Source organism: Sturnus vulgaris, chromosome 27 (genome assembly GCF_052056855.1).
Source record: "Sturnus vulgaris isolate bStuVul1 chromosome 27, bStuVul1.hap1, whole genome shotgun sequence".
Classification (NCBI taxonomy): Eukaryota; Metazoa; Chordata; class Aves; order Passeriformes; family Sturnidae; genus Sturnus; species Sturnus vulgaris.
The window spans coordinates 4,677,175-4,699,409 of NC_142269.1; the positions used below are offsets into that span (position 1 = coordinate 4,677,175).

At 42.7% G+C, this 22,235-nt stretch overlaps 1 protein-coding gene across 2 annotated transcripts in view; it reads right to left on the reverse strand.

The window, feature by feature from the left end:
* Nucleotides 1-21,441, reverse strand: part of IKZF3 (IKAROS family zinc finger 3) — a 34,152-nt gene extending 12,711 nt beyond the window's left edge. The window contains exons 1-6 of one of the 2 annotated variants that reach the window (XM_014885495.2): nucleotides 21,349-21,441; nucleotides 16,759-16,812; nucleotides 15,411-15,521; nucleotides 2,017-2,277; nucleotides 1,179-1,346; nucleotides 103-219 (exon numbers count right to left, since the gene is read on the reverse strand). In XM_014885495.2, coding sequence (XP_014740981.2) covers nucleotides 103-219; nucleotides 1,179-1,346; nucleotides 2,017-2,277; nucleotides 15,411-15,521; nucleotides 16,759-16,812; nucleotides 21,349-21,355 — 718 coding nt within the window. In that variant the 5' untranslated portion in view covers nucleotides 21,356-21,441. The remainder of the gene's footprint in view (nucleotides 1-102; nucleotides 220-1,178; nucleotides 1,347-2,016; nucleotides 2,278-15,410; nucleotides 15,522-16,758; nucleotides 16,813-21,348) is intronic. The other variant, XM_088179623.1, reaches the window with a different exon arrangement.
* Nucleotides 21,442-22,235: the final 794 nt, after the last annotated feature.

A 22,235-nucleotide genomic window follows, 5' to 3' on the forward strand; every position in this document is an offset into this window, starting at 1 on the left:
AAAAGCTGTTCTCAGGCTGTGGGTTAACAGCTCACCAGATGCCCTTTTATAAGCCCTGTAATGTACTGAAACCCCAAAACCACTGTAATGTGATAAACTCACCAGCCTCACACATGCCAGCGTTCTGCAGGTAAGTCCGGCACCGCTCCTTGTGCTCCTCTAACGAGCTCCTCTGCTTGTAGCTCCTTCCACAAAACTCACATTTGTAAGGCTTCTCCACTAGAAAAAGAAACAATAAAAGAATTTAAATAACCACAAGAGACCACTAAAACACTGTCTTGCTTGAAGCGTGATGGTTATAGCATTGTGTTGGTGGGGGACAGCACCACACTGCTGGTCCTGATTAAATCAGAATCTTATTTATCCTTGGCAGATAAGCTCATTTTTGACTTTGTGAGGTTGAACTTTTTTTCTGTACAGTGCAGTGCAGAGATAACATCTATCATTTACAATCAAGGTTTTCTTTCTGAGCCCATGTAGAACACAGGATACAGACAAATTCAAGGGCAAGAACAACCTGGCTCCTGCAGAACAGGGGCAGCTAAGATCGAGTTATACCTGGCTTGTTATTCAAGTCACCTTAGCTCTGTGCCTCCATTTTCCCATCTGTAAAATGGACAGAACACCCTACCAGGCTTGAGAAGGAACATCTGTTGAGCATTTTAAGAGATTCAGATGAAAGGCACTACACCACAGTGAGGTGGCAATAGAGTCATCTGCCTGGGATTGTGCTCCTGCAGCTTTCCTCACAGCTCGGAATGATGGGATGGGAGGAAGTCCCAGCAAAGCATGTCTCACACTCTCCTCAAGTTCAGAGCTTGCTGGCACAGCCAGCTCCACTCGTATGAAAATGAGCTGACAAGGTGGTGATGGGTCAAAGGTTGGACTTGATGATCTTGGAGGTCTTTTCCAACCAAAATGATTCTGTGATTCTGTGAAAATACCACGGAGTTATTTGTGCAAGCAGGTTTGTGGGCTGTGGCATGGATTCTCATGGCCACTCTCTCTGCACCAAGAGCAGAGCCAGTCCCGAGCTGGCTCCAGGAGCAGCAGTGAGCGGTCACTGCTCTACGTTGAGCCTTTCACAGGCTGAGCAAACCTTGCTGACTGTCTTTTCCACACCGAGTGTCCCAGTGACACACATCCAAAACACATGGAGTGCCTGTGAAGTCACTTACCAGAATGTGTCCTTAAGTGACCCGTAAGCGCATCCCTCCTTTGGCAGGCATAACTGCACAGGTGACACTTAAAAGGTTTTTCCCCTGTGTGTAGTTTAATGTGGCGGAGGAGGTTTCCCTTCTGAGTAAAGGAAGCTCCGCACTGATTACACTGGAATGGCCGTTCACCTTAAAATGACATACAGAAAAGGACATTTAATGGTTACGTGGGTATCATGCTGTCCTCTGCCTTTTTGGAAGAGGAAAGAATGAGATATTGGATTGATTTCTTTCTATAGAAACACACAGAGTGTGACTTCAGTGGGAGGGAGGTGCAGCTCTGGTGTCAGAGCTGCTTGTAGCATATGTAGGACTATGGAAAACACTGCACAGTTCTTCCATGGAAAGAAGTGCTCCGGAGGAGGCTGATTCCAACAAGCCAGCAATTTTTAGAAGGAAAAAAGTCTTATCTTACTGCAGGCTGAAACTTAAGATGCTCATTGGTTTGTTGCCAAAGTATGGCACAGAGAGAAATTTATACACAGACTGAAAATGGCAGCACAAAACCAAATTAACTTTTGCTTTGTGCCAGAAATACTGCATTACATAGTGCCTTTCATCCAAAATTCTCAAAATGCCTCACCAATTTGCTTTTAATAATATTCAATCTCGATAAGAAGAAAGGTGGGTAAAGTGAGGCACAGAACAGCGAGTAACTTGATAAAGATCACATGTGGTGTCAAGGACAGAACAAGGAAACCCTGACTTTGGTATCCTTTTTTAAAATAACTAGTCTAGATTTAAAATTATCATCTTTTCAGTACTCCAGCTCTTACAAGAACAACAGAGGGATATTTACCAGTGTGGCTACGCTTATGAACCATCAAGACATTGAGGCTAATGCAGGCTAATCCACAGATATCACAATTCATCTTTCCACTAGCTGGCCTGACGTTGTCATATGAACCCGAGTGTCTTTCCAGTTTAATGCTCTCATATTCGTTATATTCTCTGGGATATGTGTAAGGCAGTTCGGATTCCTCCAGGTTTTCCATAGGCTCGGAATTTAAAGCACTCTCCTCTCTTTCACTGTATTCACCTTTCACTTTAATCACATCATCTGCAGGTAAAACAAAGCACAGGAGTGAATAAAAGGCTAATCTTATGCACAGTGAAGTACCTTAGGAAAAAAAACGCACTAAAAATTATATAAAACAACAGTATCAACCTTCCTAAAAGTTTTACTGAAATATACAGATGAAGAAATGAAGTTGAGGCGTAAAACTTCACTGGTCATGGACACTTAGTGATACTCACAGTGAGATAACCCTTGAAAGCAATTAACCTTCCTGGTAATTATCTTTAATGGAGAATTTCCTTCTACAGATTATGAAAGTACAGTACAGTACAAACGTCTCCTGAAATTACTAGCCAGGATTCAAAAGAAAACACTTTTTCACACCACTCACAATTATTATTTTTATAGAAATCAGCATTTCACATTGCTTCTGTGAATTGGAAACACATAAAGACACAAATTAAAAAGAGTAATTATATCTTATAACTTATGGATACCTTGTGGAACCTCTGGTGGTTGGAACAAGCCTAGGAAATATGTCTGATCGGTGTAGGACTCCCAGTTCTCCCATGGGACATATTCTCACTAGTTAAGCCTAATCAATAATCCTAATTTTCATTTGCAAATCACTGCTTTCATCCATAGCTCTCAGATGTGTGAGGAGCAGTTGTTAATCTTGATTTACTATGTGAATAAAACTAGCAGAGGCAGGGTAGGAGTTTCCTGATAAAAAGATGTATCCCAGAAATGCCAAAAGTTTTGCCTGAAGTAATTTTGTGAGGATGTGACAAAGAATTTGTCGTCTCCTGAAGATGAGCATCCATGGCCTTCAAACAGGTTCCTGAACCTGTAGTCAGTCCAGAGGAATCCAAAGGCATTGCCTAAATGAATGCAGCTCTGTGGTAAAGGTGGGTGTAACAGGCAGCTAATGATTTACTAACAGAGTAAAAATGCAAGCAAATTGGTCACACTGTATAAACAGCTGATGATTCCCAACTTAGGGTGCTGAATTTCCTTTCCACAATTAACTCCAACACTACCAGCACTTCCATTAAAATCCTTAATAATTGCCAGGACAGCTTTTTTCTGCTTAAAGCTGGCTGTGAAATGTGGGGCTGCTCAGCCTGGAGAAGAGAAGGTTGTGTGGAGACCTCATAGCCCCTTCCAGTGTCTGAAGGGGTCACAGGAGAGCCAGAGAGAGACAATTCATCATGAGCTGGAGTGACAGGACAAGAGGCAATGGCTTTAAGATGAAAGAGGGGAAATTGAGGTTGAGTATATGGAAGAAATTCCTCCCTGTGAGGGCGGGGAGGCCCTGGCACAGGTTGCCCAGAGAAGCTGTGGCTGCCCTGGAAGTGTCCAAGGCCAGGTGAGAAGAGGCTTGGACCAACCTGGGAGAGTGGAAGGTGTCCCTGCCCAGGGCAGAGGGTGGGACTGGGTGAGGTTTAAGGTCCTTTCAAGCCAAGCCATTCCAAGGTTGAAACTCAAATTGTGCCTCAAGCTACCGAGTGAAGACGAGCACCACGAGATGCACCACACGGCTTCCTGTTTGAAAGTCTTGCTCTCTGGCCACCTGCTCCTCCCTCCAGCAGAGGGTTAGACAGCTCAATCTGGCACTGAATCACTGTCCTTTCTCCAAAGTACAGAACATGAACGACTGAATATGTATTAGCTCTGGTTCTGAATAATAAACCACATCAAATGTCGAGAACAAACAATGGGTGGCAGTGAAAATGAGGTGGCAACATAAAAGCAACGATGAAAAAGAAAGATCTGGCAACCTAAACTTTCATGAAATCAAAATTTTCAGCTACATTTTATGGCAAAAAACACTCCTCTGTCCTAATTGTATTAAGCCCTGCCAATCTATCTGACTTTGGGTTGAGCTGAGGGAAATAGGTGGGTGATGGTTTCTTTGTGCTACACAAGACCCCACAGCAGTGTGGAAAACTCTGAGATCCCTCTGGTGCTCTCCTTGGATGGAGATATTGATGGAAGAATTGAGTTTTCTCCCATACTGTGTGTTTTTAATCCCCTGTCCTGGAAAATATTTAGATTCTGCTGTTGGGAGTTTCTGCTCCAGTCCTGGATGAGCTCAAGTGGGTTTAGGTGTTTGTTCAGAGAATCACAGGGAGCTCCAGATTCACCCAAAAATGGGCTCTTTTTCTTTTTAAATCCTTCAGTACCAGCTGTGCTTCACATCCCATGGATTCCTGCTTCCACAGAAACAGGGCTTCCTCTGCAGTTGCCTTCTGCTGCCAACTACATGTCCGAGGGTGTGAAGGTGATCTTGCTATCAAGACTCCTTCAAAATTAGTTTATACAACCATTTTCATCATTCCAAGGAAAAACTATTGCCAGTTGCTGAAAGCAGATTTCAACACCCATCCCTTTCCCAGAAAAAAAAAAAAAAAAAAAGAAGCTTTTTCGGTTGGTTGGCTGGTTGGTTGGTTGGTTGTTTTTTTCCCTCTCAAAAGGAGGCCGTTCCAAAATAATTTGCTACATCCTGCCCAGCCTGGTAAAAGGAAGTACCCGGTGCAGCTGCACCTTGTTGGTGCTTTCAGAAACAATTTCAATTCCCACTTTCTACTTAACGTCTCACCTTTCATCTGCATCACACGCGGTTGTTGAGCAGTGGAGGCCAAGCTGTGACCTCCAATGGAGGCTTCTGTGCCATTTGCTGCTCTTTCTCACCACAGTTCTTGGCTCACAGCTCCAGAGCTGTGCCAGGGTCTGTGTGGTACAGTGTGAGCACTGGTTTGAGCCCCCCATGGCACATCCTTGGGGACTGGTGCAAACTGGGTAAATCTTCTTATGATCCCACCATGGAAAAGAATCACCTCTGCAGTTTCCATAAGGCTTTTGTTTCCTTGTAGTAGCAGAGGAGGATGCACCTGAGTTTTGATCAAGGCTTTTCCATCACTGCCTCTGCAAAAAACAGGGGCTGTTTCAGCTGTCCATGGCACCCAAAGTTCGAGTGTTTTCCTGGAGGTATTTGAAGGACTTCCACAGAAAAATTCACTTTCTGATGACTGGGACTAAGAGAAGCCACAAGGGAAGAGGCTTTTTAAACCCAAATATAAATCAGAAAAGTTGGGATTTTTTCACCTGTTATGGTTTAGAGCCTACTTCACCTCCTGACAGCCAGACAGGAGACAGCTTTGGTACAAAGCAGTCTGAGGAAAAGATGGCTTGGTATAGGTTGGACTAAAATTAACCAAGTCATTGTAGAGTCTGGAGCCACCAGATTACTTTTTCAGCCCAGACTTTTCTCTGTACTGGCATGCACAGGGAATACCATGTGATCAGGAGATTGGCAGCTGTGTGGAAGGTTTGTATCTGTCACTTAAAAATCATATCAACATATTTTATTAGATCAGGGAGTTTCCAGGCTGGTCTGCCTTAATCAAGAGGAAGGAAGCTGTGACTTCATGTAGAATAGGGAAATTTAACTGAGGAAAAACACAATTATCCCTAAAAACACTAATAAAGTTCCCACAGTGGAAAAAGTAAGTGCTATCATGTCTTCTATTAGGCAAGTAAAGAGGTTGTAAGAGAAAAAAAAGCATTCATGGAGTCCAAGCCAGGGAACTATTTTTCTTGAGGCAGTTCATGGAGTTAATATACACTGAGAAAAAAAAGCTGCAGCTTTTACAGAACAAAGTGCTGGTATGATGCGTTAAGGCTGATGCACATGGTTTCATTTCCTGGGGAGATGATTACAAGATGAAAGACATACTCCAGAGTAATATTTTTGTTTCACCTGAAACACTGTAAAAACAATGGGTTCTGGAAAAAATCCAAAATAAAGCTGCGGTGGCAACTCCAGACTGAGTCACCACCCAAACAGTGCTTGTGTGTGCTCTATAAAATGATAGAATCACAAAGGGTTTGTGTTGGAATAACATTAAAGCTCATTCAGTCCCACCCCCTGCCCTGGGCAGGGACATCTTCCACTCTTCCAGGTTGGTCCAAGCCCCCTCCAGCCTGGCCTTGGACACTCCCAGGGATGGGGCAGCCACAGCTTCTCTGTGCCAGGGCCTCCCCACCCTCCCAGGGAGGGATTTCTCCCATATATCCAACAGGAATTTCCTCTTTTTCAGCTTAAAGCCATTCCCTCTAATGCTGTCACTCCTGTTCCTGAAGCAGAGCCCCTCTGTGCTTTCTTTTAGCTCCCTTCAGATACTGGATGGCTGCTCTGACATCTCCATACAACCTCTCTCCTCCAGGCTGAAAATGCAGAAATAAAAAAGTTGAGAGAGCCAAATAATTAGGTCAAGTAGGAAGGTTTCTGAAACTTAGCTGTTTTTCTCTAGGAGGAAGTTTCAGAAGGAAAACCCCCCAAAATCTCCATTTGGTCTGAGACTCTGGCATCAAATACAGAGGAGAGAACATAAGTTTTGTCCTGTTGTTAAGCAAAGTTTACCAGGAGCGATCGGAAAAGCACCAGGAATTAAACCCAGAAGCCATTAAAGACAACGGCAGGAAAGGGTGATGTAGCTCAAGTGTTTTACAAGGAGTGGGGTCATAATCGTGAAATCCTCAGCACATGCAAAAAGTCAACTGGGTAACAAAGAAACTTAATCATCTTAATGTGGCATTTTAATGATGCTGCTGATTTGCTGTGCCAATTCAGAGATAATGAGCCCCTAATGCTACAGATGTTCAGCCAGACTAAAGGAAAAAAAAAAAGGAAAAAGGAAAGCTTTTCTTGTATGCCATTTCCTAACTATCCAATTAAACAAATTGTGAAAGCATATAAATAGTTTACCAGGTTTTGACAGCTGTTAATGGGATTCAGATGCCGAGGAACAAGAAGGGAGTCGATACGGGGCATATTGGAGGCTTCTTGTGACTACCTGGGTTTGACAGGTATTAACTGATGATTCATCACCGTTATCCCCACAAAACCCTACAGACACATGCCAGAGCTGCTCCCCTCCCAGAATGAGACACTCCTGTACCTAACCCAGCCTGAGACAGAGTGGTGAAGCTGAAAAAGTCAGTGGAGTTTCCAAATTCAAGGCAGAATCCTGCATGTTTGTGAGAAACACCTCAGCAGTGGAATCAACACACTGAAGGCAAAGAAAAGTCATGAATAAAAATTTTCCATGTTCTTTAGTGAATAAAGAGAGCAGTACATCCCATAAAAATTATAAACCAGGGGAAAACAATTAAAATAAACAATGCTATGCCTAAGTTTTTTTTCCTCAAACAACAAGAAGAAAACAATAACATGTATGTACTGAGAATTTGGAGACTGTAACAAATGGGGAATTATAAAATGTGAAGTGACACAATAGCAACACGAGATTTTTCTTTTTTTTATGAGGCAACACTATCAGAGTTAAGACAACTTTTCTCCATGTTTTTCTTCTACCCCACTTCAGGTATCCATCTAGGGAAGGGAAAGGATTTCAAGCATTTTTGGCCCACCCTGGTTTGTTTTCCCTCTGACTCCAGCCTGGGCTCCTTTAATTCCTAACAGCTTTTATGAGATCATTGTTTGCCAACAAAAAAGAGCGATCACCTCACAGCAGAATTAACTTCCAGCCAGACATCAGAGACAACCACCCCAACCAGGACATGGTGACACCTTGCAGGGTGCAGACACTGGGCCTGTCCCATCCCTCGGGTCCTTTTTTGTGTCACTACAGGCCAAGGCAGAGGCTCCTGCACTAAAAGTCCCAAATATTACATTTATTAGTTGGATATATTGGCTTTGGGTTTATTTTATCTTTGTGCCTTTTGGTATTTTCTTAGTACTGTTCTTCAATGCTCGTTTTTATACAAACACCTAGTAATTATTTTGTTTAGATACTTTGTAAAGCAGACGTGAGTGGTAATTCCTAAATGACCCAGTGCAGAATGCACCTGGTGGAAATTTTACTTCTAAATATAGGAGAGAAACTTTCATCATCCCCCTTTGTGGAGTGCAGGCTCAATGGTAATGAGTCTCCTTGGTTTTATTGTGACTTGAAACAAAAATAGAAACAAATCAAATTGAAATGCAGCGCTGAGAATTGGAAAGAAAATAAAAAAAAATCAGCCAGGCATCATTTTCCAAGTGCTCAGATGTGTATTTTCTACTTCATTAATACCAGTGCCTCTCTATCATTAAAGCATAGTGTAATTTATCTGGTTGTACAATTAATTGCAAAATAACACCAACCAAACAACACACATCGTTGCCAAGCTCGTGTGGGTCAGGAAACTTGAATTATGTAACTGGTTCTTCAAGCATCTTACTTAAGACAATGATTTATAAGAAAATAAAGATTAATATTCCTGTGGAAATCTATGATTTCACACACAGTGTTTCCCTTCTATTATCATTTTCTGCCTAATCATATTCTAGTGTTTTCCTAGGATTTTCATTCAAAAGGTTTCCAAATCACGTTGAAGTTATACTAACAGAAATAGGGCCAAAGGAGAAATGTTCCCCAAAACTGAGCATTCCCAAGGCTGGAGTAAAACAGGACAAACTGCACAGCAACACTGTGCAGTGCTGGGTTTAGAGAAGGAAACAGAATTTAACTTCATTTAACTGCATTTAAATGCTCTTAACTGAAACTACAAACAGAATTTGGGAAAGCAGAATGACCTTCCCTGGGACAAATTGGACTAGGGGCTGGAAAGCTGTGGCTACTGTATGCTGAAACTACCATGGGATTTTATTTTGGTTGTTTAATTTTTAAAGCAGACAATAATTTGCCATTTTTACTCAACTTTCTACACCTCCAGTGGAGGGGAGCACAGAGGGAATGCCATCCCACATCCTCAGGCCTGCAGGGCCCAGATTTTCCAACCTGTCCCAGATGAAATTTGTTTTAGTTTTGACACCTGTTAACGTTATCCTTTCAGATTTGAATATCTTTAAAGTCTCCTTCTTACAAAAAAACACAGAAAAAGATGAAACTGCATAAGCTCTTCCCTTCCTTTGCCGTTAAGATACCATCACCCAGAGAAAACATTTCTAAAATTACAATTCCTGAAGTCCAGCAAGGCAGATACAATCACAACCGTTAAATCAGACTTCAATGAGACAGTTAATCAGAGAACATCTGGACCCAACAGTCAGACTGAGAAAGGCCACATGTTAAATTCAGATAATCGCTGGCATTACTTATATCAAGGGACCAATCACTAATGTGACCACTCAGGCACGGTCGACTCTGGTCAACTGTGCTTCAAATGAACTTCAAACCTGAGAAATTCAAAGTATAATTTCATTTAATCTTTGTACATTCATATCCCAGGAGCCTTCCTGACAATGCAATATATTATTGTAAGAAAAATTAAATATAGAGAGAAAATAAGATAAAATAATATGAAGAACAGGGAAATCTGTGATAAATATCTGAGGAATTTTAACATATACAGGCTGAAGGTAGAAGCTTGGTTCAAATCTTCTTGAAAGCCTTGAGCAGTGCACTGATTTGATTAAACTATAAAAGAATTACAGTAGTAAATAATCTTGACTTGAATTTTAGATTACACCTGTGTCATCTATTTGAGGTTCTTTAATCAAATATCTGTAGTTCAGTTTCAGCATAGCCTTCTAGAGGAGCGAGTGCATCCTCTCTGTGTTCCCTTAGGAACTCTGATCTTACAGCTCTTTCCCAGCCTAAACGCTCCCGGGAGTCTGCGATTCAGACCTGCACACCAAATCCAACCCTCCCTGGAAGACCGGGATTACTCAAAGCGCCGGTCCGGGAGCACCTGCAGCTCCCAGAGGCGCTCCTGGAGGTGGAGCTCCTGCACCAGGAGAGCAGGAGGGGAGCGCGGCTGGCACACACGGCAGGTGAGCGCAGCCACACGCTGCTCCGCGGGAGTACAGCGAGTCCAGCTCCGAATTTACCAAGTTCCTAACGCTGCTGCAGAGCAGGAGAAGGAAATAAAGCCGGAACAAGAACTGGAGCGAATGCAGCCTGATGGGGACGGCAACGCCTGCCCGGGGAGCCCCGGGTGAAACAAGCACCGAGCACCCGGTGCAAACTCTGCATGGTTCAGTTAAAAGTCAGTCAGGAACGAGACACAAGAGCCATCAATTCCAATGCTCAGGGAACTATTTCTACATGTTTTAGCAAAGGTTTGACTCTTGTGGATCTGTTTCCCTCTCCCGATACTTTTCCAGCAGCATAAACAGTGAACCTGTCCCTTCAACTCCCATTTTGTGCCAAGTGAACAGCCTGGTTTGGGGGCAAAATGTGGCTCATCCCCATTACTGATTTCCTTTTTACTAATCTGTATTTCCAAAAATTGATTATTTCCTAAAGCATGTGATTTGAGTTCTCAGGGCCGTTTTCTACATCTTCACTTATTTTCTGCTGGGACGAGTAGGGAGGGATCACAACTCATCTGTCTTAGACTAGATTTAATTTCGATGCTTAGAGGAATAAATATTTCTCTCACCTGTAATTTCAGGGAATTATTTTGTATGGATCCAAGATACACATTTTGGAACAAGTGAAAAAAAGAGGAGTTTTAAAAGTTATGGAACGAAGCCTATAATCTATTGAATAACTCTGTGCATCCATCCTCTTTCCAGCCCTTGCTCTGTCTGAGAGCTTCCACTGGGAGTCAGGATATCTCAAAAATAAATTCTATTTTCTAATCACTATAATGGGTTAATTAGAATGAGAAATAGCTGCACTTTCTGATTATCTCCAGGCAATCAGAGTATCCGAGTGTCTGTGTCAGTGCTGAGTGCTCAGGATAGTCCAGCTGATGTCAATCATTTACAGGCTGAGTGACACCACCGCCCCGTTGATGTCACCGAGCGTGCCTGGCAGCATTCCTGCCGCTGACGGCACAGTCTGAAGAGTTCAAACAAAGTCAAGAGGATCGTTTGTTGATAAGAAAAACGCGGCTTTCAGTCCCAGTAGAGCCCCCAGAGAAGCCTGACCCGTTCAGCACAGGCTCCTTGTTGGGTTTAACACTACAGAAATCCCCTTGCAGTGAACTTCTGCAGATGTTGTGAGATAACCCCGAGTCCCATGAGCGCCGGGGCTCGAGCTGGGCTTGGGAGATGTAATATTCTGATAAAAAACGGCACTTCCTTTCCAGGCAGATAAGTGCATGTTCTTGCAGCACCGCTGGAACCTCGCTGAGCGCCCCAGCGAGGCTCTGTCACCTCTCCTGCCTCACTCCAGCCTTTCAACCGCCCCCCTCACTCACCTCAGTGCAGCAGCAATTAACATCCATAAACCACAAATGTGGCTTTTATCTCTTTTTAGCTCGCAACCATGAAAGCCCGCTGACATTCATAACACCCCAAAAGTTGTCTGCCTCAACAGCTGAGAGAATTAAGACATAATTAAACATTCGTGCTTGACTGCGACTCCCAGAGGAAGGAACGTGGCTTTTTTAATTTAATTTTTAAATTAAAGATGTGTCAACTTTGGCCACCAAAGGTAACAGTGTTGGTGGCACATAAAGAAACAGGGGAAATCAAGCGCTTCCCCCCCGCTCTCATTGCTTGTCTCTTTTCAGACTAGACACAGGAAGCACCATGGGAACGGTGTATTTTTATGGTTGCAGGCGAGCATACACCATGTGCACCACAGCGTGCAGCTTCCAGTCCCTTGAGGCAAGAAAAGGGGGTTTTGTTTCTTTTTTTTCCTTCTTCCCCATCAAGCTTTTAATTACCATTTTACTATAGCCTGCTGCCTAATTGTTTGCCCGATACTTAGCGCTGATCATCATGGAAGCCTGTTTAACAGGGGGGTGGAATAAGACAAGTTGAGTTGTTTCCATGGAATGGCATCTCACCTGTGTCAGGACACAAGTAAAAAACACCATAAGCTGGTGTGTTTGCACAGGCTCAGAGAAGTACAAATACAGAACTGTTTGCTGGAAAAGTGGAATTTTTTAATACCAAATGAGCCCCAGCGATGGTGTCACAGCCCTATGCATTAATTTAATGCTTTTATGAACTGTCTGTAAGCTTTTAAAAGGATCCCAGAACCACTTTTAGCATAAAAAGCTCCACCAAACCAAGTCAGACAACATCTAGATTTAAGCAGGTCCAGCTTCTGCTCAAAGCCTCAGAATAATTCCCCACAACATACTCACAGTGTCACCCATGAATAATGCAAGAGCCACAAAAACATGTAGTCCAAGAAACTGGAAGAATCCTACTCACTACGGATGGCTGACAAGACATGGAAAAACCAGCCATGATTGTGCTGGAGAAAAACATGTTACAGACATGGTAAGGCAGTGGAAAGCAGGTTATCGAAGGCCTGATCTCTCTCCATGAGTCAGTGGCCTCGTGTTCCCATGATGGCCTTCAGCAGATGGAACAAACCCCGGGGGCACGGATCATGCGGGGGTTCAGGAGAGAAACAGGAGAGGTTTCTGTGTCACAGGCTGTCACCGGCAATGAATTGGGAAGGTGCTGGAGTGGAATTGCTCACTCACAAACATGATTAACATTTATGAGAAGCACATAAACATTTTTCATTATTTCTATTTAAATTTGATATAAAATGAGGGGATTAGTGATCGTATCAACGTGCCAAAAAAAAGAAATTGAGGGTTTTTTTATTATTAACCAATAAGTTTTACAGGTGTAGGTAGGACATAATCTTTTTCCCAAAAGGCATCACCAATACTGATGATATTTCTATTCTGTGATCCTGGAGAATATTATATATTCATTTTTACCAGGGTTAGTGATCCCCAAAAGATAATCCTCCCACCAAGACAGCACTGTCAGAATGTGGTTTCATTTATAGAAGTCAGACAGTAGTTACTGACCCACGAGGACTGCTCAAGGACTAACAGAGATGCTGCTATTTTATAGAGGGCATGACATGAAAACTGAGATTATTTGTGAATTTCAGTCTCCAACAGCAACTGAACTGGTGTTGTTGGGAGGAAATTTAAGTGCACCTACTGATCATTGCATGGCCTGGAGTACCAGCACAGCATGCTTAAATATTTAAGATTTTTTTTGTGCTTCCGGTATCAGAATGACTACAGAGAACATTGTGTGAAGCACTGAAGCAAACACAATGTATATTTTATTTTGTGCCATTTTACATGGAGATGCTGGAGGTACCCTTTTTTGTGCATTTGAAGCAGCTTTCTCCTTACAGTCGTGGCTTTATTCCTACAGTGAGCAGCAAGCAATGAGGCACTGTGGTACTGAAGGTTCATACTCACTTTATAATGAATGAGCTCTAATGGTAAGGGAGCTGCTAGAGGGAAATGATGTTTTATTGATATTTATAGCATTGTCTTTGAGATGTAAATTTTCAGTGTTTGCATTCCAGAACAAATGGTAAAGAGACTTTTAGAGATCAGCAGCAATATAAAAAATGAATGGTAAGAGCAGTACCAACACAGTCTCTCACGTGTACAAGTTGTTCCTGACTTAAATGTATGCAAAAGAGGGTGAGAAATGGTCCTGCAGGCACAGGGCATCCAGAGAACAGGAAAAGGACTTGCTTCATGCCTTTATATAGGAGCAGTATGGACATGGCTCCAGGAAGAAGCTACAGCAGCTCCTCTCAGGTGGTCAGTACTGAGGGGTTTGGGAAAGAAACCCTGTCCTGGCTTCCTGTACCCACAGCTCAGTGAGCAGGAGGAGTGAAGGGAAAGCACAGGGAGAAGCGAGCTAGTGAGAGTGGAATTGGTGCAAGGGGTGGACAAACAGCTGGAGCATGGCTGCGAATATTTTATGTCCTGTGGGATCTGAGAGATCAGCTGCCTTGGATGCAGAAAATGCTCAAGTCTTCCATATTCTGTCTATTCTATTAAACTTCTGTATTTAGAGTAAGCAGAGCAGAACTCACCTGCCCAAGGCAGGCTCTATATTGCAGACCTCTATAATGAGCTAATCTCGACTGCAGAATCCTGCTAAGCAGCAGCTGCTCTGGGGACATGAGGCTTTTCATCCTAATCCAGACACACAAATTTGGTCAGAAAACCTGGGTGATGTCTCTCCATAAATTGTCCAGAAAGGCCAGACCCCAGCAGAGCTCCAGATACTGGCACTCTAGATTCTTGAGTGAGATTCATCTCACCACTCCCTTGAGTGTTTTATGTTTGCTTGCAATTTGTTAACCAATAAAAACATTTAGTCTTTAATAATGCAAAAGTATAATCTCTGAAAAATAATCACATTAATGTTAGAAGGAAAAACCGAACCTACTTGCACAGCCAAAACACACAATTCTTTCATGATTTACTTGATTCATGTGATACAAACTCTACCTCAAACTCCTACCCAAAGCCACAGCCGTAATTTCCCTTGGCTGCTGCACTGCCATGGACCAGTGGCACTGAAAGGCTCTGTGAAGCTGGTAACACCATGTGTGCTGTCCCCAGGACACGTGCCCTACATCCTCCACCAGGCACACTCCTCACTGGTTGTGGCTGAGGCCCCTGGCACGGATGAACACTCTCAGATCATGGGCAGGAACTGCTGTTAATGCTGAGATTTCAGTTTAGGAGCTTCTACAGCACGGAAGAAACCCAACATCTATGTCATAGACACATTTAAACCCCTGAGCTCTGTAAGACTGCCAAGTTTCAGGAGCTGCTGCTGCTATCTTCTATCTAGAAATGAAGAGGGTCTGCTGGTTTTTAAAGGCAGTGCATATTAGTTTACTATTTTAATTAATCCCCTATGTTTTCTCTCAGACCTGTATGAAGGGTATTTTCTTCAACAATAAACATGGAAAACTGACCAACCTCCCCTTCACCCACAGTTTAAAGTACAGCATTGCTGCTACAATTTTAAATTTTACAGGTCTGAGTGGTCCTGTGAATTTGAGGCAACTTGTTCTTTCTTTCAAAAAAAAAAAAAAAGAACAAATTATCAAGATATTTTTTAGATATGAAAGGACTTAGCAGCATTAATAAAAATTGCAGTCCTAAACTAGATTTGCCTATGCAAACTGCTCTTAGGAATTTGTTACCACACACATTAAAGGCTCACCAGATGCACTTGCTCTTTTATCTTCCCATCCATATTTCACAGATCCTGTAAAACTGACCTTGGTAGAACGTGATGGAAAAGTATCACTCTTCTTTAAAGTGTGTTGAAATGCTCCAAATGAATTTTATTGCTATCTTTTTAAAGACATGCTCTCATAGCATAATCAGATGAATAAAAAGACAAAATAGAGCTATTATTTATCAGAATTCCAACTCTACTTTACCTCCTGCTTCTTCATTAGACTGACTGTGCTCCTTCATATCTTCCACATTATCCATGCTTTCCATTTCCTGGGATTTGTTCAGATTACAGTCTGTCAAATCCTCTTGTTCTTCTGGAAAAAAAAAAAAAAAGGCAAAAACCAATTAACTATTTCTTCTCCAAGAATATTTCCAGGTGATACCCTTAAAGAAAGCACCTGCACACTCCCAGCACTGCTGACAGTTCCCACAATGTTATTTCTACAGATGCACTGATTGCATTTTGGGGAATGATTTTACTTCCCAAAATCCTGCACAAACTTTCACACACACCTGGAACCATTTTCAGCTTTTGCTCGGATCTAAATATTCTGGAGGTTGTTCTAAATGACAGCAGGAATAAAGTCCAGTATATCTAACTCTATCATAGGTGCTCTGACAAGTGGTGTGAGCAGGGATGGAGCTCATTGGAGCAAGGCAAAGGAATCACAGATCCATTTTGTTCTTTTGGGCAAAATATGAATCATTCTGGCCCTAGGCCAGGAAACTGCTCAAGCACATTTAATCAAGGCCTCTTATCAAGGCCTCTTTGAACCCACTTGCACTTCTCTGCTTATTCCACGCGTGTGTTTTTAAATATCAACATTATCATGCAGATCAGATTCCCAGAGATCCCAGCCTCTCTCCTCAGAAATAAAGACACATTTTTAACTGTGAAATTTATTCTGGTGAAGTGTTTCAAATAAAGCCTCTTTCATTAACCCCGTGATGCAAACTAACTCCATATTATGTGTACTTCTGTAAATTTCAGATCAATATTTCATTAGAAAAACAGTATTTTCTTTCCAACATTATGGGAATTTTTAAAATTTATAGTAATACTGTGAAATTGCTGGTAAATTCTTTAACCTACGGACAGCTGGATGGTAACACCCCTGATCTTTCTTAAGCGAAATATTACATTGGAGCTGAAAAGAGACTCAACTTTCTGATTAACAAGAAAGTGAAACACTTGTCAAACTTACTCAGGAGGTTTGTTTTCATATTTTCAGAAATGCAGTCAACCAAAAGAATTGTATTATTCTTGCTTCCCTAATCAAAATTTCCAGCTTTCTACTGAAAATACTTCTTTTCCTTCTATACAGTCTTTTTTCCCCATTCACTATAATTTTCCAATATTGTATTTAACTTCCATGCTTTTATTTAATCTCTAAAATTTGGGGGTTTTGCCTTTAATACCCCCCTTTATACTTCTGACTCTGTTATTCAGTGTCTTGGGATCCTAAACGAGCTTCAATTCGCGTCTTTTTCTCCATTTAAATACAAAATTGTCAAGAGAGGGTGGAAGAACACAATGGAACAGCACCATACCTGCAGCTATGGGCTGCTCCTGAGGGTTACTGAGGTCCATCCCGGGCTGTGAATCTGCAATAGAAAAGCAGCCTGAGGTTGATATTTGTATTATATTAGAAATATTAAGAACAGTTCACGACACGGTTGTTACAATCTTATAAATTCCTGTTTTCTTGGCTGAAAGTAAAATTGAAAAAGAAAATGTTTCAAAGAAATAAAAACCAAATTAGTACCATGCTTCTCTTCTTTATATCCTGAGCACTAGTCTGTGCCCAGAAAAGAGATTAAGTATGATTTTCTAACTTCAAAAATTATAGGACACAGTACCTTATGCTTTTGATTTATTCACTGAGTACCCTGTGAGCACAGTGCAGCTGTAGTAACTCTGTAGAAAGTTAATTTCTCTAAAGCACAAAGATATTTTTACATTCCTTTTCCAATACTAAGGGAAACCCCCATTATCTACACAAGATCTACTCGGTTTTCATGGGAATGCAAGTCTAATTCCCACGGAGAAATTCCAAAAGGGATCAATTGCTAGGAATTTTAAACATTTTTCAGAGGACTACCCCGTGCAGCCTGGTTCCCCAGCATGCTGGGGGCTCAGCAGGGCTCTGAAGCCAACACAAGCTGCAGGTATTCCCATTGCCCACTCCAGTGCCCAAAGTTCAGCTGTTGAGTTGAACCAGAGGCAGAGACCTGATCTGTCCCTTAATATCTTTACTCAAGGCCTCCCTGCCTTAAGATTTCATTGTTAGGAGGCTGAATTCTTAACATTGACACAGTTACCTGCTTCCTTCCTCCTTTCTTTCATGTAGCTTTTCCCCCCTCTTTATTTTTTACATGCCATAACATCTTTAATCAGCTTTGAACCTAAAAAATAATAGTTTCTGGACCAGGAAAATTTCTTCCTGGCAGTTACATAACAGAAACACCCAGGCAGCGGGCATGAGGTGTTAACCACGGGTGACATTTACCCCATAATTATCTGTCTTTACCTCCTCTGCATATGGAACTTTTTTGTGGTCTCTGCAACGTTAAAATATAAAGCTCTGGTAACACTCCAACGAGGCAGCCTGGTATCAGAAGAGGTACTCCAAAAAAACTGCATGAATAAAGGGGGGGATAATGTGTACAAGAAAATAAAGGCCTTGCATCATAAAGATAGTCATAGAATTAAATGACAAAAAGTTCAGATATTTACTGAATTAATATTTTGAAATAAATAAGAAAGATCAAGGACCTACATAGTTACAGCCCTTAATTTCTCATTTTCATTCTATTATGCCAGGAAAATTGAGGTACAAAGAAGCAAACAGACCAATTAATACAGCAAATAATGATGAGAAAACATCAGCAAATTCTGGGTAAATGAACAAAATTTTCTCTAATATTGATTTTAACTTTATACCACTAAGTTGTCCAGAGAAGCTGTGGCTGCCCCATCCCTGGAAGTGTTCAAGGCCAGGCTGGATGGGCCTTGGAGCAACCTGGGAGAGGAGAAGGTGTTCCTGCACATGGCAGGAGATGGAACTGGATGAGCTTTAATGCTCTTCCATCCTAAAAGATTCTGTGATTCCATGAATACAGACACTTAAATTACACAAATCCTTGTGATTCTACACATAATTAAATGAAATCTCCCTTATTTTGCAACACTTGATTTTAGTTTTAATTGCATTCAGAATCCCTGCACAGTTGCTCTATCTGGGTGATGGGGGTCAAAGCCCCAGGCTGAAGCCTTGGCAGCAATTCTGCATTCCCCTGAGCTCCCAGAAGGTCAGGGAAGAAAAAACTGGAACCCGTACATGACTGCTTGAAGTCCAATAATTCTACATATATTCCTGAATAACCATGTCGTTTTAGAAACCATTGGATTCCTCAGGTTTCCCTGGCAGCTGCAGGAAAACTTGCTGGAGAACGGCGCTGCTCAAACCCCATGAGAGCAAAGCAGGACCTTCTCAGCCTCCTCAGCCCCTCATCTCCTCCCTGCTGAGATGGAGTCTGTGAATTTATTCATATTTTGCTGAACACAAAATGGGTTTCATGCCCATGATGGCTGCTAGGCAGGGCAACTCTTCAGAAGAGATAAGAGCAATGACACACCGTAGAATGTTTCTCTTCTTGCCTGAGAAACATCCTGGTCTTTGTCTCACTTTCAAGCCTCCAACCTCCCCTCACCAGCACCCGGTTTCTTTACAGCACCAGTCCCCAGCAGCTTCTTAGAGCCTTAGTGGTCTCTTAATATTTAATCTCAGGTCTCTTTCCTGACTTTGCTAAGATCCTTCATGGTGACAGGAGAACATGTGGGTAGATTCCACCCCTGATTCTGTACCAACAAGGCCACTTTTCTACCAAATGTTCAGAAAAACACAAGGCAGGAAATCACTTACAGAACACTTTCTTCTTCCCAAGCTTCAAAGAGCTCCAGTGGCAGGGGTGCATGGGAAGAGGACGCCTGCCTCTGTGTGCTGCAGCCGAGGCACAATGTGCATTTACAAAGCAGAAGTAAAATTCATGTGCTTTCGAAACCAATCCTTGGCCATCCTGTGTTCTACACCAATAGGCAAAGGGAGTCAAACTATTCAAATAGCTTGCTAAAAAAGTGCTGTGGTATTTTAGTATTCGTATTCTATCCTGGTATTTGACCAGAACAGCCAACCAGAAATTTAATCCCCCTAAAATGGATATTTTTCAAATCACTGATGACACTGATTCCTTTCTGTCGTTAATAGGAGGCATTTCTTGAATTATTATAATTTCACCTGTTTGTCCCCAAAATTAAACCAGAATGCTGCCTTTTTCCTGCCAGCTGCACTTTTCAGTCCAACAGCACAGGGAAGGGGACACCTTTGAAAATCCCATCTGCTTTTAGTCCTTTCATCACAGTATATGGAGCAGAAACAGCCAGTTTCCTTGTTTGAAGTCAGTGCCTACACTACATACACCACTCAGCCTCTTCCACCCCAACAAGTTTTTCACCATCAACCCACACTGGGCCATTAAGGAGAGAAATTCTAGCTGATGTCTCCACTGAATATACTTCTCCGGCATCCACAGCCTCCATGGCCTTCTGAAGAAGGCACCTGGGCCGAGTAAACTCTTTACTGGGTTTCTGATACTTTACTGCTGTTAAGCACCATGCAATGTGTAAAAACGTCACAGGCATTTTAAATGCACCTGTCATTTTGGGAAGAAATCCTGATCAGAAGTGTCTAACTAAGGAGATTTTTCTCATATTAGTGCATACGACCTTCTAAACCCAGCAGAATAATTCAGTGATTCAGTATAGGATATCCTGCATCACAAAATATCCTGGGTCAGAAGAGACCCACTAGGATCATCAAAGTCCAGCTCCTGATCCAACCTGTTGGTCCCAGCCCAGAACCTGCTCTTTCGGTAGTCACAAATCACTGAGAAATTCAATCAAGTTAATAACAAATTTTGATTCAAACACCCACTCTTTCCAGGGCCTGTCTGCTGCTCTGTGACCCTACCAAACCTCCACACACTGGGCATGGAAAATCCAAGTCAGCCATGTTATTTCTTGGGCGATTGTCCAAGACCCACAGAAACACTTCTGGAAGTTACTGTATCCAGGGATAACACATTACAACACTGTTGCAAAAACTTCATTCCCCCCCCCAATGCAACAACTGCAGGCACGTTCATGGATCCTCATCAGCCTCACCTACAGACCCAAAACCTGAAGGACCGTTTCCATGTTCACTTTGCACGCATAAGAAATAAAAACAGCAAAGAAAGGACTTCTTAGATAACCTCAGTTATTTTGAACCTCTGTTATCTCCTAATTTCAGGCTATTCCAACACACCTCACAAACTTTTCTCTCCCAAAAAGCCAGTGATCCCGACTCGATCGAGAAAATGAAGCTGCATTTTTAAGTGCCGAAGTGCCCATAAACCAAATCCTTCAAATCCTTGGTTATTTCTCTCAAGCAGCAACATTCTTGATTCAGTCAGATTATTTACAGATAAACAGTTAAAAAGCCTTCAGCAAAGGAAAATGCATTTTTAAATAGGCATCTGCAGCTGACTTAGAATAACCAAAAGCCTCAAGTCATTGAGACAGACCAGAATCTAAACTGGAGCCCTTAAAGCACTGGGTTGAAGTAAGAATCTCCAGCTTTGAAATAAGAAACCAAGTGATGCTGTACAAAGCTTCTTTGCCAAGATTGTTAAAAACATCAGAAATAATGCTTTTCTATGACAGGTAATTATTCCAGAACCCAATATTAACTCCCAGACTGGTTTTTGCTGGCTCTGAATATTATGGGCACGTTTTACAGGTGAAAAGACAGAAGACATCCTTGAATTCGTTAAATCCCAGAATACGAACAGCAGATAAAGCGTGCTCTAAACCCTGGCTTTATCACGCGCTTTGTGATATCTCTGAAATTAAACAGAGAGGGGGCAAAAAGCCCCGTTCGTTTCCCGTTTAATTGCTGCACGCGATTCGATTTCTTTTCCAGAGTCTGCGATCTGTTTGCAGCAAGCGCTGAAGAAGCGGCTGAAAGCCCCCGGGCGATGGAGCCGCTGCGGACCCCGGCGGGGCAGAGGGTCCTGGGGAAGAGCGGGGTCTTTTCTCACCTTCCATGCTCCGTTCGCGGGTCTCAGCTCCACCTGCCCGCCCGGGCTCGGTTCTGCCAGCGGAGCGCACCGGCCTCGCCTCCCGCCCGTCACCGTGACATCCGGCTCGGCGCTCGGCGGGCGGAGAGCGGCGCCGGGTGGCGGGGAGAGGAGCAGACCCGGTCCCGGTCCCGGCTCCGGACTCGCCGGCCTTGGAGCCGCTGCTGGTGCTGCTCGCCAGGGACTCCCGTTCCTCGGGAGGGCCAGCGGCGGGGCAGGGGGATGAGGGCACAGCGCCTGTTTTGGGGGATTGGGGGAGCCCTCAGTCGCTTTTGTCCCCAGAATGGGCACATCTTGGACTGTGTGTTAAAGTTAAATGGCTAAGATAATAGTGAACAGAACTTAGGCTGAGGTGGTTTTCTTAAGAAAACAATGTTGCTATTCAGCAGAAAATCAAACCACACAAGTCTTCAATAAAATAAAACAGATAAGAATTTCAAAGTCCTCTAGTACAGACTCCAAAGAGAGGCTCATTCCACACCGGGCCTGAACAGGGCTTTGACAAACCTGACCAGGTGCATAATACTCCTGCTGAGGCAGGGGGTGGCAGCAGGTTACATTTAGAGGTCCCTTCAGGCCCAAAACCAGTTAATGAAGTGAGAAGTGAAATTGGGATCTGAGCTCATCACTTGGATCTAAACCCAAAGGCAGCAAGCCGAATTACCATAGATCAGGAGCAGGATAACAACATGGAAACATGATTCTCCTACTCACTTCCTGTGTGGTGCCAACGGCTCCTTCTTACACTGTTGCTTTTCCATTGCTTGGGAAAAGATTCTAGAAATAAAATGTTAAAAAAAAAAAAAGCAATTCTTGACTATTCCAGACAATCTCTGTAACCCCCTTCC